This window comes from Rattus norvegicus, chromosome 6 (assembly GCF_021556685.1).
Source record: "Rattus norvegicus strain SHRSP/BbbUtx chromosome 6, alternate assembly SHRSP_T2T, whole genome shotgun sequence".
NCBI classification, from domain to species: Eukaryota; Metazoa; Chordata; class Mammalia; order Rodentia; family Muridae; genus Rattus; species Rattus norvegicus.
The window spans coordinates 20,213,976-20,235,149 of record NC_141539.1 but is presented as its reverse complement, the minus strand read 5'-3'; the positions used below and the strand labels follow the sequence as shown (position 1 = coordinate 20,235,149).

Here is a 21,174-nt window from a genome sequence, read left to right as displayed (position 1 = left end):
TAAGTAAATCTTTAAAAAAAGAGAGAGAGAGATGCTGCCCCAGGATTTCCCTGTTCATAGATTTCTCAACTCTCCCAGGATGCTGTAACAACTAATAAACTTATATAAACATATGCTCTATAGGTTTTAGATACACTTCCTACTTTCCCCAATTAAAACAATTATTTCCTGCTTCCGCATCCGTTATAAGCCAATGTCTTTGCTTCTATTTTTAAAACCTGTCACCTGTGTTCACCAACTCCATCTCCTTTCCTATTTTTCCCGATCCCACTGCAGTCTGGTTTTGTTCCCCCTTCTTTTTTTTTCTTTTTTTCGGAGCTGGGGACCAAACCCAGGGCCTTGTGCTCTCTAGGCAAGCGCTCTATCACTGAGCTAAATCCCCAACCCCTTTCCCCCTTCTTTTAAAAACTGTTTTTTAAAGATTCGTTTTCCGTGTATGGTGTTGCCTCCATGTTTGTATGTGCACTGTATACATGCAGTGACCTGGAAGGTCAGGAGAAGGTGTGAGGTCCCCTGAAACTGGAGTTATAGATGATGAGCCACTGTGTAGGCAGTGGGAACTGAACCAGGTTCTACGGTAGCAGTCAGCGCTCTAACTGGCGTGCCCTCTCTCCAGCCTCTATTTCCCTCTTATCAAAACTTTTAGTGCCTAAGCCACCAGTGACCTTGTTGGCAAATCCAGTGATTGATTTCCCACGTGGTCAGTTAGCTTCCTGGGCAGAGTGGCTCCCTCCTTCTCCATAGCTGGCATCCACATGCGTCCAGCCAACCACACTCTTGCGTTTCCTCCCTGGTGGCTCCATCTCTGTCTCTTCTGTTAATGACAGAGGAATGCAGGGGCTAACCATGGCCCCTCTTTATGCAAAAACTCTCCGCTCTCCTCTTAAAAGAAATAAGAGAGTTTATCCTGGAGCCATTTTGAGTGACCATGGCTCCGGAACACAGATTTACCCCTTACTTTAAATTCTATGCTCTAGCAGGGGAGTAGTTTCACCAAGTTTTATAGTCTTGAGGAACAAAGAAATTCATAAATCAAGCAAAGTTTAAAATACACTGATGAGTACATCAGAAAGGGGGAACAGCAAGACAGAGGAAGCTTTCCTATAGGTCCAAGATGCTAACTGGTGACAGTCTCAGTTTTGTGGGTGGAAGAAGCCAGTGGGTCTAAGGTAAGAGATTCCATGGGTAAGGAATGGCTACCCCGGGTCTAAAGCTAGCTCAAGATAAGGTAGTTGGCCCTGCGGACCTGCAACATCCCAATCACTCCATAGCCTGAAGTCCTAGTCAGTCATCAGACTCTGTGGACAGAACTTCCACCCGGAATTCACAGCTCTTTCTTTTTTTATCTTATGCTTAGTTCTTTGTTGATGATGCCCAACCTCGGGCCACAGTAAACGCATACCTACCCTGTCTTAATTAATGTGCAGCTCCGTCTTTCTGAAACTGCAACTTCAAATATTCAGCTGCCCATTTGACATCTCCACTTTGCTTAATGCATGTTTCAAAATTAGAAAAGTCTAAAACTGTCTGGCGAGCAAGTCTAAACTAGATTTGTTAGTTTAGACGGTCTCACTGAGACAAGTCAAAATTAGGCTGTCTAGACTTAGCAAGTCTAAAACCTGAACTTCTGATTCCCCCACACCTCTCCCTGCCCCACCATCTCTGCAGCCTTTCCCCATCACAGTTGACAGAAACTCCTTGCTTCAGGAGCATGGCCAAAGGTCCTACAGTCACTCATCATCCATCAGTCTGCTAGTAAGCACACCTCTGAGCCTGTTCCCTCTACTTTAGAGTACAGTCAAGCTACCTCCTCCTGCCTTTGCTGTTCCCATCCTGGAATAGGTCGGTTTCCTCTTGACTGTATTACTGCAAAATGAAAACAAAAAACCAACCCCAAACAACAACCACCATCACCCTTCCTAGCTAGCCTGGTGTATGGGGCTTATGAGGAAGCTCAACATTCCGGAGGAAAAGGCAGGGGACAAACAAAAAAACAAGGACCCAACCAACGTTCTACTTCTGTCCCTTCCTTTGTAGAGTTTGCCATGCACCTATGCTAGAGTCAGCTGCTCTGTTAGCTTTGTGTTAAAGGTAGCCTTTATGACCTGCCTCCAGGCCCTGTCTGATCTAGCCGGCATGGCATCCCGGCAGCTTCCTGAGCTGTCGCTCTCCACCCTGTTCCAGGCACCTTTGCTTTCCTCTCCTGATCTTCTCCTGCCTCCAGCCTGAGTCTCAGCCTCAGTGAGACCCGTTATAATTAAAATGTAAACGTAAACAGGGCGTGGGGAGATGGGTGGGTGCTTAAAACACTTGATGTTCAGACAAGTGTACTCGAGGGTGCAGTGAAACCACAGAACCAGACCACTCCGGGGGTAGAAAGAAAGGTTTATTGGGGACCAGAAAGCAAGCAGTTCCGTGAGTCAACAGGCTGCGGTCTTTGAGCTGACACTGGCTGTCCAGACTGATGGGAATTAGGAGTCCTTTCTGGAGGTGGTTGATCTTTGAAGGTTAAGCGAGCTCCTGATAAAAGAAGCTGCCTTAGGACTTCTGCTTTTCTGGTAAACGGAAACCTTTTGGCTTGTATACCTGGGAACAACCCTTCTGCTCACCCATCCAAAGTCCTTCTGTTCAGAACGATGTCACCAGCACTGCCATTTGGGAATGCCACTTTAGATCAACAGTAAGAAGACTGGAGTTTGGATCCCTAGCAACCGCTGGCAGCAGTTAATTCCAACCTCAGAGGGTAGAGACCAGGGATCCCCGGAGCAAGCTAGCTAGTGGGAGACCAAAACTGAAAAAATACACCGTGTAGGTTAAGAGCGCTATTTACAGTTAAGAATAAGTCCCTGCTCGTTTTCTTTATAGGGCTGGCTTCTGGAAGCTTGACTATCCTCCAGTAAATGAGTAAACGGGCTTCTTCTCCCCCACTCCCTTCTTCACAAGGGTAAGTGGGGGAGCAGACCTGGGAAGACTGGGAAGTATGATTGGGGTTCATGCTGTAAAACTCATAAATAATCAATAAAATATTATGTAAAAAAGAATACATTTCTGTTTGTCTTATGTTTGACCCGTCTGCACCAGATGTGCTCAATCACAAGTGGGCAGGAGGTACACTGGTGGGAAATACATCAGGATATATGCTTGTCCCTAATTGGATCTGATGGGAAATGTGGCAGATTGTCAGTTTTATCTCCTTAAGCTCTTGTAAACCACAACTTGGGGCCATTTTCTGGAAACCCAGAATGGACTTGGTCAGAGGTCCGTCCTCTTGGCCAGTATTTAATTAAGCTTGCTTCAAAATTGTGGAAGAGGTCTCATTCTCGACCAGTGGGATAACAGTGGACTAGCTATAACTTCAGATCTGGGTTGGATTGAAACAACTTGTATCAAAAAGAATAAAGATGGAAAGTTGATTTAGGATATCAACTTTAGGCCTTTACATACATGGGTATGAGTCCCCCACATACATACATGCATGCATGCATGCATACACACATACATACACCGATACATACTACACACACATAAAAACACACATATTACACACACATTTATACACATGCATACATGCACACATACATATACACACATACACATATATTACATACATGCATACACACATACATATTACATATACACACATACTACACACATGCATATACACACATACATACATACACACACATACATACACACACACTCACATCATAAACACTATGCATGAGAAGACAAAGTAAAATCTAGTTTCCTATTCCACAACCACTTTGTTGTTGAACTTGGGTTGTCAGAGCCTGTGCTCCAAGCCAGTTTTAGCCACCTGTCTCCATACATCAATTGAGAGTCAAATTACTATCAGAAAGAAGAAATAGATTTATTCAATGTGACCATGTTGGGAAGAGGGACAAAGACCAGGAAACCCCTAAGTAACCCATAAGTACACCCTTATGTTTCTTGAAGTGAGATTAATAAAACAGGGAGCTAAAAATATGTACCTCTGAGCAGTCAAGTTCAAATGCGTGGTCCCATTTCCTCTGACCCAAAATCTGGGCTTCAGTCTTATCTGTAAAGTGGTCTGACATGTTGTTAGATGTGTATAAATTCTGTGTGACAGGTTCTTCCTCAGGGACCCTTTCCTTCTCCCAACAGGTTCCTGGGGGGAAATTCCCATTTTTTTGAGGTCCTGTTTCAATGGTCTGACAGTCAGACTGAGGGTCGCAGGTGTCTCTTTAGAGTGTCTCATTTCTCTCAGGCTGGAACTCCATTCTGTTTTCCCATCTTCACAGCTATCACAACAGATCTAACTTAACAAACAAATGATGTCGGTTGTTTAAACTTAACTAGGGTTTGGGTAATGAATGTGCTTCAGGCTTAGAACAGCTCTGAGATGAAAAAGTTTGATAGCTTGATGGGATTTGGAATTGCCACGAAACAAGCCCCCTGGGAATGTCCGTGAGGGGGCTGACATAGGTTGGCACCCTTTCATGGGGCGGGGTCCTGGATGGAGTGGAAGGAAAACACGGGTGTGATGGTTTATATCATGCTTGGTCTAGGGAGTGGCACTATTAGGTGTGGTCTTGTTGAAGTAGGTGTGTCACTGGGTTCCTGGAATCCAGTATCCTGCCAGCAGCCTTCAGAGGAAGATGTAGAACTCTCAGCTCCTCCTGCATCATGCCTGCCTGGATGCTGCCATGTTCCCACCTTGATGATAATGGACTGAACCTCTGACCGTGTAAGCCAACCCCAATTAAATGTTGTTCTTATAAGAGTTGCCTTGGTCATGGTGTCTGTTCACAGCAGGAAAACCCCAACTAAGACACAAGATACACATCAGGATTCACTGCTTTCTGCTTCCTGCAGCTATAATGTGACCAACTGCTTCACGCCATTGCTACCATGCCCTCTGTCATGTTGGATGGTGACATCAAACAGCAAGTCCAAAGATACTGGTTCTTGTACAGCGTTTACCAGGTCAGAGCAGAAACAACTACTTATACAAGTGCCTTGGCAAGAGTATTTGTTGTATAGGATAGGGCTGTGAGGCAGTACAGGGTCAAAGGGTGACTTATCACTGGGGTCCCATGAGCCCCCATTCTGACTGTGGACTGCAGTGGCACTTGGAATTCCGTAGATGGCATTGCCAGACAGCAGTGGGCATAGAGGTCGGGATACTCCCCTTGCTTGGTGAGCAGTTATTTTTATTGGTCATAAGTCTTCTCTGTGGAAGGCTGAGGTCCCTTCCCTCCAACGTGTCTAGCCTTTCATTTGAAGGGTTGTCTTGGCATAGCCATGAGTGACCCTTGGCATCTCCCGATCTGTCTTAAGCCAGTCTTTCTCAGCTTGGTGCTGGTGTATCTGTTATGAGGGGCTGCCGGATTGCAGGATGCTTAATATTTCCTTCTCTTTATTCAGCAGACTCCAGTTTTCTCTCTGCCTCCTAAGGCAGCGGCCAAAAGATCTGAAGATACTGCCGGACATTTTCCACAGACAACGTTACCCCTAGCTGAGACCACTGCAGCAACTCAAACTGAATGTCTTCTCTTGGGCTGTCAGATTCTGTTATAACCAGAGAGGGTACCCTACAGAGCTGAGGCCCCCCGGGCTCTTTATGAATCCTGTGGCACTTGGTAAACACAGGAGTAATAGACTGTTTCACCACCAAGAGCTGCCAGAAACTTTCTACCCTGTTGTCTATGACCCGTCTTTCACCCAGCCATGCTACAGAACCAACAATATACTCACTTTCTGGGGGACATTTTGCTTGAAATCCCTGAGTGTCAGGCTCCCTAGTAACATCCTAGTTGTTAACAAGGCCACACCCAACAGTGCCACTCCCTATGGGCCAAGCATTCATGAGTCTATGGGGCCAAACCTATTCAAACTAGCACATATAAAAGGTCAAGTAGGAAAATTGTTCACTAACTTCCTATCTCTCTTTCTAATTAGCAAACACAAGAGACACAGTGAATCTTTACAAAGAGGAGTAAGGAAACTATGCTTTTTCAAAAAAAGTTCCCAGGATCTGGAGAGATGGCTCTGTGGCTAAGAGCAACTGCTGCTCATACAGAGGGCCTGGGTTTAGTTCTCAGCCAGCACCCACAGGGCAGCCCCCAACCATCTGTAACTCTAGCTCTAGGGGATATGATGCTGTCTTCAGGTCTCTATGGAAACTGTACACATATGGTAAACATACATCCATGTAGGCACCCACACGTATGCATAAAATAAAAAAAAAGCAAAATTCATTTCCATCATGTTGAAGGATTACAGCTTACTGCTATTAACTGATGTTTTACAAACTATGAAGTCATAAGTTATGGCAAACGAAAATTATTTTCATCCCAAAGGATAAGCAAATTATAGGTTTAAAAAGATGAAGTTTAATATATAAAAAAGTTATACATAAAGGTTTCCTCAAGTCAGACTTTTGGGAAGAAGTACTTTTTACATCAAGTCTTTCCAACATCTTAATCCGCTGTTCTTTAAGAGCTGAATACTGGAGAGGACAAAGCAGGGCGCCTCATCGGACTGCTGTGTTCTTGGCCACGCCCACCGGTAGAGGCTGTGCGCTTGGAGCTCCGGGGCATATGGAATCCTGGAGACCAGGGGATCCTTGCATGGCTGCCACCTCAGGATGTGCACCTGGCTCATGGCATCGGGATGGGGACAGTCCCGAAGCGGATGCCTTCTTATACTTACATATGAAAGCATCTGTTTTGCCAAGGCTGACTTTGAAGGACTCCACTGGCACCAATGAGCCACAGGGCAATGGCCTGCCCAGACTTTGCAAGCTGCTTGCTTTCTGTGAAGGTGATGCTGTGTCTGGGGCACCAGTTCTGTCAGGATTCAAAAGCATCTTCATCTCAGGGTCAGAGACGTTGCCCTGGGAAGTCGGGGGCATGCTGCTGCCTCCACAGTCTGTAAGACGCCGGTGGTGATCCTCACTGAGCAACAAGATCATGACTCCATCAACGTGCAGCACTCTGTGAGGAAAAAAACCCAAAACCCAAACAATCGGTAATTGGGATGAGTGTTTCTGTGTTCTGAGACAACAAACCGTTCCAATGTATTTAAAATAGTTGTTAATCTGAAATTTAATTTCATCTATTTAAATAAAAGAGTTTTGATAATTAGGTAGCATCTTCCATAATGCATATTCATTATAGTAATTATGGAATCTCTAGTACAAATCTGCTTTAATTATCTATTTTTGCTCTACTTAGAAGGCAAGCTTCAAAGTAATTTGTAGTCGCATTCTAATAAATGATTGTAGAACAAGACAGGCAAGTGTCAGAACCCTGTGGAATTAGCATATTTAAGGAAGAAAAGGCTGCCCGCAGAAGCCGCCAGGGAGGAGTCAGGACATGAACTAGGGACGGTTAAGGGATGGATCCACAGAGAGTGGATCAGGAAACATCAGCTTTTGAGGATTTATTTACTCAGTCATTCAAGGGCTGTCAGTGACCCATCCATGGGATCAGTGACAGCTCGTGAGTGACTAAAAGGTCACAGCAGTGAGGGAGAGGCAAGGGACAACGAGGGTGAGGCAGATGCTGCAAGGTGCACACTAGAGGCTCCAAAAACAGGCTCAGGAGTGAGCTAGCCCAGTGACAGGAAGGGGCCTGGGAGGCAGTGGGGACAGAGGCAACAGGAGGCATTGAAAGCAGCTCAGCCTGGTGGGGGGAGCAGAAAGAGGGGAGCAGAGCTCAGCATGGGATGATGCCATGGATGGTATCAGGGGTTCCAAAGGTCAGCTAAGTGCGCAGTCTGGGGGTCCTGAGACCAAGGCTTGAGGCAGAGTCAGAGACTTCTCTCTGTGGACTGTGGAAGAGAACCAGGAAATGTAGAGAAAGCTGGAACACTGGCAGTGCCATGGAGGCCAAAGGAGCACGGTATCAAGTGTCAAAAGCTATAGGACCAGCAAGTGGCCCTGGTTAGTAAGCCTGGGGATGGAAGGCCAGGGCAGAAAGGAAGAGTCCACTCGGTACCCGCTCCCACCATGTCTTGCCAGTGTCCACTCAAGAAGGCACATGCCTGAAGTTTGTCCTGTGGTGCTCAAGGCTGCTCTGTAGTCTGCCCGCTCCTGTGTTTTAGACCCACTGCCTGCCTGCCTGCCTCTCTTTGGCCAAGGATCTTCCTTCAGTCACTCGAATGCACTAACATGCTTCTGCCTTTAACCACTTGGTCTCACGGCTCTCTCTCCACTTAACAGGCCTCCCCTTGTGTGCTTCAGGCCCTACCCTTCTGCTGCCACCTCTGTAGGCAGGCATCTCTTGACGATGCCTACAGCACAGCCAGGATGGTCTCCCTCTCCAGCCGGGTATTCTGTCCCCTTTCTCCACAACGGCCACCTTGACAGGAAACACTGGGAGGGTGAACATTTTTGAAGATGGAGGCTGCTATAGGATTTCTGGAACAGTGGTTAGTTATATTCTATCAACAATACAGACTATCTTCAATCCTCAATGTTACCTCTGTGAAATTACCCCAGGATGACATAATTGCAGTAGCAGCACAGTAACAGTGCTGGGTAATGATGATAGCTCATATTACTGACTATTTGCCACCTCCCTCTTGTAGCACATGCACGGCAAGACGCTTCACATGATATTTAACAAATTACTTATTGCAATTTTTTCAAATAATGGAGAGGATAGAGGAGAAAAGGTGACCAAACTTCTCTGATGAGTGCTCCTCTAGGCCTCTTTCCATGCACATGTACATAGAATTTCTCACAAAAGGCTATTCAGAAATTATAACATTGCTCAAAATGCTTGCCTTGAATAGCAGCAGTATTTCGGTTCTTGATATTGACGATAATATCTTTAAAATGTCCTGTTGTTAAAAGGGTGAGAAAACTCTGTATACCAAGCCATAGAAAAGATTTCTCTTCTGCATGTGACCTGGCAAGACCTGGTGTAGACGATTCTGAAAGCCGTTACTGGACCATGGAGCACATGAGGTCTTTGCCATCTAAACCACCTACTGGCAACCTTCAGCCTCAGAAAGTTTGGTGTCCTTGGTCACTGGTCCTTGAGTGGCTTTGCTGCTTCCTTACTCACTGAATATTAACATGTATAAAGACATGGCCCCCTTTGAAAATTCTTTCATAACTCCAAATTTTACTGGAAACTCTTTTCTTCCCTGAAACCATCCCGCGCCTCTTCAGCACGTGGAACGTTCTCCTTTCATCAAGGTAGCAAGGTTCATTTTAAATTTTGCTCCTGTATTTTACATGGGAACAGCTGAGAAGAAAGCCCAAATGCTCCATCAAATTCCTAACCGTGCTGTCTTGAAGAGATCATTAAGTGAGCTGCATGTGTAGCCCTTGCTATCCCCACAATCATTTGTCTGACAATCTGAGTCTGATCCACATTCCTTCTCGGGGAATCCTGTTCTATATGACACAGAGGACCATCTATTTCCACAGCCATTATGACTAAGATTACAGAGTACTTATTTTTTCTTAATTTTAGTAACACGAGTCTCCTCTTTTGATTTCTAGATGTCTAGATCAATAAACCCCAGTGGGTTATTAGGAGGACGGCTTCTGCGTTTAGCTGTGAATATATATCCTCACACACCTTCCAAGAAGTGGCTTATGCTAGGAAGTCTGGGTCAGGGCTAAGAAGCTGAGTGCTGTCTAGTGCTAAGAACTGTTCTGAATGCCTTGGACCCACGGAACCCTCTGAACAATCCGTGAAGGTATACACTATGATAGAAAAATTAGCAAACACGGGGTGGTCCGTCTGCTTATGCCTGAGGAATTATAGTCACAGCCAAGCCTGGAATAAGCCGCCTGGCTTCCGAGGCCGTGTTCTCAGTTGTAGAGGGCCGCAATAACATTCACCACCACAAGATGGCGCTGGCTTCCACTGCGCCCCACGTGGAAAGCCGGAATAGCTTTCGCCATTACAAGATGGCGCTGGCCTCTGCTGCGCCAGCCGACTTCCTTTCAGGAAGTTAACTGTGTGCGCATGTGCAAGAGTGCCTTCGTGCCTGGTCTTTGCCCACCCCGGGGCGTGCCAGTGAGATCATGGGTAAGCGACCAATCAGGTGTGGACGCGCCGCGCTAGGGTGTATATAAGCAGCGCCATTCTGGGGCTTGGGTCTCTCCTCTTCAAGATGTAATAAACGCTTTGCTGCAGAAGGATCCTGGTGTCTGCGCGTCGTTCCTGCTGGCGAGACGTTGGGCGCGCGACACTCAGTCACTGTGCTATGTTGTCTGTATGAACCTGGAACTACATGTGAAAACTCAGGTGACAAAGGCTGGGGCAGGCAGCAAGGAAACTGGGGCAAAGGAGGAGGAACCCCCCCTTATGTTCAAACGCACAGACTTTACAGAGGCACTCCTAACCATGCAGGAAGCCTGAATATCCATCTTCCTGAGTCTGTGGAAAATGTCTGAATTCCCTGTCAGTGGGCAGGCAGGCAGGCAGGCAGGCAGGCAGGTCCATCACTGCCTCATTTCTACAGAAACTCCCATCTCCCGCAGGGGCTGTCTGCGACCCTACCTCCCGTGACCTGGAGACATGTCTCAAATAGAGAAACCTAGGCCTTTAGACTGGTCATTCTCCCTGGAACATCCCAGTTTAAACACGTGTCACAACTCACACCTTTCCTTATCTCTCCACGAAATGGTTAGTAGGTAGCGAGCAACTCAGTTAGGGTCACACGCTGTACTTAGGAGCCGAGCTGTACAACAGGATCACAACCACAGCTTCTAAGAAACAAACATACCCAGGCCCAACCCTCGACCAATTAAGTGAGAGATGTGGAGAGTGGTGGGAAATGGCCAGGGTGTTATAAACACGTTACTGCAATGGCTTTCACATGAAGACAGGTTGTGGCATCTGCTGAAGGAGAATCAGGATCAGACCTGGGGATGACTAAGTGACGTCCCATATCACAAGTGCTGCTTGGAGCAGGTCAGAGCCAGGGACCCAGGCAGCGGGGAACGGCTTTAAAATGACTCATTTCATTTACTGATTTCTGCATGCCTGGATACCACAGCACTCGCACATGGGGGTCAGAGGGGTCACTTCAGAGCCCTCTGCTGTCAAATCCCGACAGGAGTCCTGGGATTGCAGATGGGATAAGCCTCACTGCCCCTGTCCATGCACACACGAGGACCCAAGGCCAAGTCCCTGGCTCTCATGTGGAAGAACAGCATGGGGTGTGGTGAGGCAGAAGGAGCCCTGGGGCTTGCGGGCCACGGACTAGCCCGATCTGTGAGCTCCAGCCATGCTCAGAGAACTTGTCTCAAAAGCTGAGTGGCAAGTGAGACAGAAAGACAGCCAGCGGCGACGTCTGCCTTCCACACACGTGCCCCACATGAACACACACATGCACATCACAAATGAGGAGCGCGACGCACCCAGCTGACAGGGTGCAGTGAGGGAGACGGCACCAGGTGGGGCTTGAGCCAGGCTTCGTGGTGTTAGCCTCGATACTGGGTTCTCGCTTACACTCTGGTGACACATTACTCCCAAAGAAGGGTCGTAACACTCACGTCCTGGTCCATCAAATGCCCAGCTGATACAACTTAACACTGATAAATCCCTTGTTTTTGTCTACTTATTCCTGTATCAATATAAATGACTAGAAAATGTTTATCTAGGCCTCACTGAACCTCTTGAAAAATACTTCTATTAAACTATATCCAGAGGCCAACACTGGGAAGCATGGTACGAACAACGTTCTGCATTTTCATCTCATGCCCACCACGGTCCCTCCCTGTCAGTGGTCTGTGGTCCAGCACAGGCTCATCTTCCTGGGCCCAGTTCTCATCTGTAAAGTGTGGGGCTGACGCGGAGGATGCAGGTTTTTGTGAAGACTAGAAGCAGATACCTAAATTATCCACTCCAGTGACTGAAACAATAGTCATTTTTTTCTTAATAAAATTAATGATATAAGAAAACACAGAAAACACATTTCAATTAAAAGCTTCTGACTTTTGGAAAACTAATAGTAACAATTTTGGGAAACTGTTCTACTGCAAACAGACTTAAGGACAATGATATATTTTGACTAAATGGCCCGTAGCTAGAATATTAGGGAAATAAATTCAACAACTTACCTTTCCATTTCTTGTAGAATGCTTTTGATGTCTTTTCCCAACTTAAATTTTTTTCCAAATGGAATGTCAGAAATAATAACGTCCACACTTTGAGCTGGCAGTGGTAAATCTGGAATGCAGAAATCAGAGACTCCTATTACGGTAAGGTCAATGATCTCACCTCAACAAGACATTGACCCACCAGGATTTTAAAACATATCCAATAAAATTCAGAGTTTCTATATTGTTTCTATGAAAAGATAAGATTCTGAGGGCTTTGGAGATTCAAGATAAAAATCAACAGCTTTATTGTGTAATCCTCCATGGTCTGGCAGGGTAACAGTCAGGAGTAAACACAAAGGATGAGAATCTCTTAACACTTTCCTTTTTATTTTTGCCAAAGATCTTTAAAGACTTAGTAGGCTGATCCTTGTAAACAGGCCTTTCTCCTCTTCTACTCCTGAGGTGGCAGCTCTCACCAGCCCCACAGCATCAGTTCTCACCACCCTACAGCATCAGCAGCTCTCACCAGCCCCAAAGCATCTGCTCTCACCAGCCACACAGCATCCAGTTCTCACCAGCCCCACAGCATCCAGTTCTCACCAGTCCCACAGCAACAGTTCTTACCAGCCCCACAACATCCAGTTTTCACCAGCCCCACAGCATCCAGTTCTCACCACTCTACAGCATCAGCAGCTCTCATCAGCCCCACAGTATCAGTTCTCACCAGCCCCATAGCATCAGCAGTTTTTACCACCCTACAGCATCAGCAGTTCTCACCAACCCCACAGCACCAGTTCTCATCAACCCCACAGCATCCAGTTCTCACCAGCCCCACAGCATCAGCAGTTCTCACCAACCCCACAGCATCCAGTTCTCACCACCCCACAGCATCAGTTCTCACCAGCCTCACAGCATCCAGTTCTCACCAGCCCCACAGCATCAGCAGTTCTCACCAACCCCACAGCATCCAGTTCTCACCACCCCACAGCATCCAGTTCTCACCAGCCCCACAGCATCAGCAGTTCTCACCAACCCCACAGCATCCAGTTCTCACCACCCCACAGCATCCAGTTCTCACCAGCCCCACAGCATCCAGTTCTCACCACTCTACAGCATCAGCAGCTCTCATCAGCCCCACAGCACCAGTTCTCATCAACCCCACAGCATCCAGTTCTCACCACCCCACAGCATCAGCAGTTCTCACCAACCCCACAGCATCCAGTTCTCACCACCCCACAGCATCCAGTTCTCACCAGCCCCACAGCATCAGCAGTTCTCACCAACCCCACAGCATCCAGTTCTCACCACCCCACAGCATCAGTTCTCACCAGCCTCACAGCATCCAGTTCTCACCACCCCACAGCATCCAGTTCTCACCAGCCCACAGCATCCAGTTCTCACCAGCCCCACAGCAACAGTAACTACAGGAAGCACCACTGACAGTGAACAGAGTTCATGTAGGAATGTCTGCAAGACAGGCTGTGGGCGAGGGATTTGATGCAGAGACTCCTGAGCGTCCAACTCTTAAGAATAAGCACACAGGACCCGAGGATCCCTGCCCGCAGCAGCTCTCTGCTCCCAGACCCTGTGGAGAGAGCCCTCATCGACTGGACAGGTGGGCACTCCTGAGACTGCAGAGCGGAAGAGACCACCAACACTGCCCACCCCTGCCCACATCCCTGGCCCAAGAGGAAACTGTATAAGGCCTCTGGGTTCCCGTAGAGGAGGGCCCAGGAGCAGCAGGTCCTCTGCGTCTGAGACACCACCGGAACCTGAAGGGACTGACCAGATAAACAGTTCTCTGCACCCAAATCCCGTGGGAGGGAGAGCTAAACCTTCAGAGAGGCAGACACGCCTGGGAAACCAGAAGAGACTGCACTCTGCAAACATTACTGATTCCAGAGGAAAACACCAAACTCCATCTGGAACCCTGGTGCACGGAAGCTCCCGGAAAGGGCGGCATAGATCTCCCTGGTTGCTGCCCCGACGGAGAGCTCATAAGCAACACCCCACGAGCAAACTTGAGCCTCGGGACCACAGGTCAGACCAACTTTTCTGCTCCAAGCGACCTGCCTGGTGAACTCAAGACACAGGCCCACAGGAACAGCTGAAGACCTGTAGAGAGGAAAAACTCCACGCCCGAAAGCAGAACACTCTGTTCCCATAACTGGCTGAAAGAAAACAGGAAAACAGGTCTACAGCACCCCTGACACACAGGCTTATAGGACAGTCTAGCCACTGTCAGAAATAGAAGAACAAAGTAACACTAGAGATAATCTGATGGCGAGAGGCAAGCGCAGGAACCCAAGCAACAGAAACCAAGACTACATGGCATCATCGGAGCCCAATTATCCCACCAAAGCAAACACGGAATATCCAAACACACCAGAAAAGCAAGATCTAGTTTCAAAATCATATTTGATCATGATGCTGGAGGACTTCAAGAAAGACGTGAAGAACTCACTTAGAGAAACACAGGAAAACATTAATAAACAAGTAGAAGCCTACAGAGAGGAATCGCAAAAATCCCTGAAAGAATTCCAGGAAAACACAATCAAACAGTTGAAGGAATTAAAACTGGAAATAGAATCAATGAAGAAAGAACACATGGAAACAACCATGGATATAGAAAACCAAAAGAACAGACAAGGAGCCGTAGATACGAGCTTCACCAACAGAATACAAGAGATGGAAGAGAGAATCTCAGGAGCAGAAGATTCCATAGAAATCATTGACTCAACTGTCAAAGATAATGTAAAGCGAAAAAAGCTACTGATCCAAAACATACAGGAAATCCAGGACTCAATGAGAAGATCAAACCTAAGGATAATAGGTATAGAAGAGAGTGAAGACTCTCAGCTCAAAGGACCAGTAAATATCTTCAACAAAATCACAGAAGAAAACTTCCCTAACCTAAAGAAAGAGATACCCATAAGCATACAAGAAGCCTACAGAACTCCAAATAGATTGGACCAGAAAAGAAACTCCTCCCGTCACATAATAGTCAAAACACCAAACCCACAAAATAAAGAAAGAATATTAAAAGCAGTAAGAGAAAAAGGTCAAGTAACATATAAAGGCAGACCTATCAGAATCACACCAGACTTTTCGCCAGAAACTATGAAAGCCAGAAGATCCTGGACAGATGTCATACAGACCCTAAGAGAACACAAATGCCAGCCCAGGTGACTGTATCCTGCAAAACTCTCAATTAACATAGATGGAGAAACCAAGATATTCCATGGCAAAACCAAATTTACACAATATTTTTCTACAAATCCAGCACTACAAAGGATAATAAATGGTAAAGCCCAACATAAGGAGGCAAGCTATACCCTAGAAGAAGCAAGAAATTAATCGTCTTGGGAACAAAACAAAGAGAAGAAAAGCACACAAACATAACCTCATATCCAAATATGAATATAACAGGAAGCAATAATCACTATTCCTTAATATTTCTCAACATCAATGGCCTTAACTCCCCAATAAAAAGACATAGATTAACAAACTGGATACGCAACGAGGACCCTGCATTCTGCTGCCTACAGGAAACACATCTCAGAGACAAAGACAGACACTACCTCAGAGTGAAAGGCTGGAAAACAACTTTCCAAGCAAATGGTCGAAGAAGCGAGCTGGAGTAGCCATTCTAATATCAAATAAAATCAATTTTCAACTAAAATTCATCAAAAAAGATGAGGAAGGACACTTCATATTCATCAAAGGAAAAATCCACCAAGATGAACTCTCAATCCTAAATATCTATGCCCCAAATACAAGGGTACCTACATACGTAAAAGAAACCTTACTAAAGCTCAAAACACACATTGCACCTCACACAACACCCCACTCTCATCAATGGACAGATCATGGAAACAGAAATTAAACAGAGACGTAGACAGACTAAGAGAAGTCATGAACCAAATGGACTTAACAGATATTTATAGAACATTCTATCCTAAAGCAAAAGGATATACCTTCTTCTCAGCTCCTCATGGTACTTTCTCCAAAACTGACCATATAATTGGTCAAAAAACGGGCCTCAACAGGTACAGAAAGATAGAAATAATCCCATGCGTGCTATCAGACCACAACGGCCTAAAACTAGTCTTCAATAACAATAAGGGAAGAATGCCCACATATACGTGGAAATTGAACAATGTTCTACTCAATGATAACCTGGTCAAGGAAGAAATAAAGAAAGAAATTAAAGACTTTTTAGAATTTAATGAAAATGAAGGTACAACATACCCAAACTTTTGGGACACAATGAAAGCTGTGCTAAGAGGAAAACTCATAGTGCTGAGTGCCTGCAGAAAGAAACAGGACAGAGCATATGTCAGCAGCTTGACAGCACACCTAAAAGCTCTAGAACAAAAAGAAGCAAATACACCCAGGAGGAGTAGAAGGCAGGAAATAATCAAACTCAGAGCAGAAATCAACCAAGTAGAAACAAAAAGGACCATAGAAAGAATCAACAGAACCAAAAGTTGGTTCTTTGAGAAAATCAACAAGATAGATAAACCCTTAGCCAGACTAACGAGAGGACACCAGAGAGTGTGTCCAAATTAACAAAATCAGAAATGAAAAGGGAGACATAAGTACAGATTCAGAGGAAATTCAAAAAATCATCAGATCTTACTATAAACGCCTATATTAAACAAAACTTGAAAATCTGCAGGAAATGGACAATTTCCTAGACACATACCAGGTACCGAAGTTAAATCAGGAACAGATAAACCAGTTAAACAACCCCATAACTCCTAAAGAAATAGAAGCAGTCATTAAAGGTCTCCCAACGAAAAAGAGCCCAGGTCCAGACGGGTTTAGTGCAGAATTCTATCAAACCTTCATAGAAGACCTCATACTAATATTATCCAAACTATTCCACAAAATTGAAATAGATGGATCACTACCAAATTCCTTCTATGAAGCCACAATTACTCTTATACCTAAACCACACAAAGACACAACAAAGAAAGAGAACTTCAGACCAATTTCCCTTATGAATATCGACGCAAAAATACTCAATAAAATTCTGGCAAACCGAATCCAAGAGCACATCAAAACAATCATCCACCATGATCAAGTAGGCTTCATCCCAGGCATGCAGGGATGGTTTAATATACGGAAAACCATCAATGTGATCCATTATATAAACAAACTGAAAGAACAAAACCACATGATCATTTCATTAGATGCTAAGAAAGCATTTGACAAAATTCAACACCCCTTCATGATAAAAGTCCTGGAAAGAATAGGAATTCAAGGTCCATACCTAAACATAGTAAAAGCCATATACAGCAAACCAGTTGCTAACATTAAACTAAATGGAGAGAAACTTGAAGCAATCCCACTAAAATCAGGGACTAGACAAGGCTGCCCACTCTCTCCCTACTTATTCAATATAGTTCTTGAAGTTCTAGCCAGAGCAATCAGACAACAAAAGGAGGTCAAGGGGATACAGATCGGAAAAGAAGTCAAAATATCACTATTTGCAGATGATATGATAGTATATTTAAGTGATCCCAAAAGTTCCACCAGAGAACTACTAAAGCTGATAAACAACTTCAGCAAAGTGGCTGGGTATAAGATTAACTCAAATAAATCAGTAGCCTTCCTGTATACAAAAGAGAAACAAGCCGAGAAAGAAATTAGGGAAACGACACCCTTCATAATAGACCCAAATAATATAAAGTACCTCGGTGTGACTTTAACCAAGCAAGTAAAAGATCTGTACAATAAGAACTTCAAGACTCTGAAGAAAGAAATTGAAGAAGACCTCAGAAGATGGAAAGATCTCCCATGCTCATGGATTGGCAGGATTAATATAGTAAAAATGGCCATTTTACCAAAAGCGATCTACAGATTCAATGCAATCCCCATCAAAATACCAATCCATTTCTTCAAAGAGTTAGACAGAACAATTTGCAAATTCATCTGGAATAACAAAAAACCCAGGATAGCTAAAACTATCCTCAACAATAAAAGGACTTCAGGGGGAATCACTATCCCTGAACTCAAGCAGTATTACAGAGCAATAGTGATAAAAACTGCATGGTATTGGTACAGAGACAGACAGATAGACCAATGGAACAGAATTGAAGACCCAGAAATGAACCCACACACCTATGGGCACTTGATTTTTGACAAAGGAGCCAAAACCATCCAATGGAAAAAAGATAGCATTTTCAGCAAATGGTGCTGGTTCAACTGGAGGTGAACATGTAGAAGAATGCAGATTGATCCATGCTTATCACCCTGTACAAAGCTTAAGTCCAAGTGGATCAAGGACCTCCACATCAAACCAGATACACTCAAATAATAGAAGAAAAACTAGGGAAGCATCTGGAATACATGGGCACTGGAAAAAATTTCCTGAACAAAGCACCAATGGCTTATGCTCTAAGATCAAGAATCGACAAATGGGATCTCATAAAACTGCAAAGCTTCTGTAAGGCAAAGGACACTGTGGTTTGGACAAAACGGCAACCAACAGATTGGGAAAAGATCTTTACCAATCCTACAACAGATAGAGGCCTTATATCCAAAATATACAAAGAACTCAAGAAGTTAGACCGCAAGGAGACAAATAGCCCTATTAAAAAATGGGGTTCAGAGCTAAACAAAGAATTCACAGCTGAGGAATGCCGAATGGCTGAGAAACACCTAAAGAAATGTTCAACTTCTGTAGTCATAAGGGAAATGCAAATCAAAACAACCCTGAGATTTCACCTCACACCAGTGAGAATGGCTAAGATCAAAAACTCAGGGGACAGCAAATGCTGGCGAGGATGTGGAGAAAGAGGAACACTCCTCCATTGTTGGTGGGATTGCAGACTGGTACAACCATTCTGGAAATCAGTCTGGAGGTTCCTCAGAAAATTGGACATTGAACTGCCTGAGGATCCAGCTATACCTCTCTTGGGCATATACCCAAAAGATGCCTCAACATATAAAAGAGACACGTGCTCCACTATGTTCATAGCAGCCTTATTTATAATAGCCAGAAGCTGGAAAGAACCCAGATGCCCGTCAACAGAGGAATAGATACAGAAAATGTGGTACATCTACACAATGGAATATTACTCAGCTATTATAACAACGACTTTATGAAATTCGTAGGCAAATGGTCGGAACTGGAAAATATCATCCTAAGTGAGGTAACCCAATGACAGAAAAACACACATGGTATGCACTCATTGATAAGTGGCTATTAGCCCAAATGCTTGAATTACCCTAGATGCCTAGAACAAATGAAACTCAAGACAGATGATCAAAATGTGAATGGTTCACTCCTTCTTTAAAAGGGGAACAAGAATACCCTTGGCAGGGAATAGAGAGGTAAAGATTAAAACAGACACAGAAGGAACACCCATTCAGAGCCTGCCCCACATGTGGCCCATGCATATACAGTCATCCAATTAGACAAGATGGATGAAGCAAAGAAGTGCAGGCTGACAGGAGCTGGATGTAGATCTCTCCCGAGAGACACAGCCAGAATACAGCAAACACAGAGGCGTATGCCAGCAGCAAACCACTGAACTGAGAATAGGACCCCCGTTGAAGGAATCAGAGAAAGAACTGGAAGAGCTTGAAGGGGCTCGAGACCCCATATGTACAACAATGCCAAGCAACCAGAGCTTCCAGGGACTAAGCCACTACCTAAAGACTATACATGGACTGACTCTGGACTCTGACCTCATAGGTAGCAATGAATATCTTAGTAAGAGCACCAGTGGAAGGGGAAGCCCTGGGTCCTGCTAAGACTGAACCCCCAGTGAACTAGATTGTTGGGGGGAGGGTAGCAATGGGGGGAGGATGGGGAGGGGAACACCCATAAAGAAAGGGAGGGGGAGGGATTAGGGGGATGTTTGCCCGGAAACCGGGAAAGGGAATAACACTCGAAATGTAAATAAGAAATACTCAATAATAAATAAATAAATAAAAAGACTAAGCACACAGTAAAGCCCTGTAAATTATCAAGTGCTCTGCGCTGCTTGTGGACAGATCACTTGTAACTCAGGATAAGGCTTTACAGTAGGAACAGCAAAAACAAACACGTGAACAATTCTGTTTTACATCTCTGAAGGATGAACCAAGAATGTGAAAAGGTTAGTTTTAAAACTGTAGATCTTTCCCTTTTTCCGTGCAGAAAAATGGGACAAATTACTTAAAATAAAGGACTGTGGAGCTAAGGTTCTTTCTTAGTTTTATGGCCCTCAGGTATTTCATGCACATGTGAAAGGCCAGTTGGTGAAGGGCTTTCTAGAAGCTGGTGCTCTCTCCCTTCTGTGTGTCCCTTGTCCTTTCTGCTGCTTGTCATGGCTTCCTGTTCCTGACCGGAACACTCACATTCTGACAGAAACAGCTGCTCTCAGTTGTTTAAAGTTACTTCTGTGTTCACACACTCAGTCCTCCTCTTGCCTGGACTCTGTGTTCTCAGCGGATTCCTCTCTTCTGCATCTGCATTTTATTAATTAAATCAACTAACTAACTAAGATGAGCTGCTGCTGGATCTTCTATGCCTACTCTTTTTTGTTCACTTTAGTTAAGTATGGGGAGGCATAAATAATGTCAACAAATTCTTAATTTGTCACTTCAATCCACAAGTCCACAGTTAGCTTTCATTGATTTTTGTTTTCAATTTATTTTTGATGTATATGAGTGTTTCGCTTACATCTCTCTCTCTCTCCATCCACCCACCCATCCCTCCCTCCCTCCCTCCCTCTCTCCCTCCCTCCCTCCCTCCATCCATCCATCCATCCATCCATCATTTCTCCTGGCTGTCCTTGAGCTCAGAGACCTGCCTGCCTCTGCTTCCAAGTGCTGAGATTAAAGCAGGCTTGTGTATTTTCATGTACTACATGCATACAGTGAGTTTGGAAGCCAGAAGTAGATGTTGGATTCTGAGATTGGAGTCACAGATAGTTACCATGTGGTGAGTTACCGTGTGGGTGCTAGAACTCAAATCCAAGACGAGTAGCCAGTGCTTTAATCACCGAGCCATCTTTACAGCCCCTGTAAGTAGTCTTAAACATGTAAAATGTAGTTTGGCAACTGGGATACCATTTAATTTATAGTTTACTAAGGAATATTGTTGGGAAGGAAGATGC

General features: G+C 44.9%; 1 protein-coding gene across 16 annotated transcripts in view; it reads right to left on the bottom strand.

Annotated features, from left to right (window-relative positions):
* Positions 1 to 6,354: 6,354 nt before the first annotated feature.
* Positions 6,355 to 21,174, bottom strand: part of Thumpd2 (THUMP domain 2 tRNA and snRNA guanosine methyltransferase) — a 45,412-nt gene continuing 30,592 nt past the window's right edge. For 3 of the 16 annotated variants that reach the window (XR_015621842.1, XM_087553026.1, XM_087553027.1), the window contains 3 exons: positions 12,077 to 12,185; positions 8,238 to 8,362; positions 6,358 to 6,980 (listed from right to left, as the gene is read on the bottom strand). Coding sequence is in view for 7 of the 16 variants with exons in the window: in XM_087553026.1 (XP_087409152.1) it covers positions 8,281 to 8,362; positions 12,077 to 12,185 (191 nt within the window). In the remaining 9 variants the exon portion in view is untranslated. 16 annotated transcript variants of the gene reach the window in all.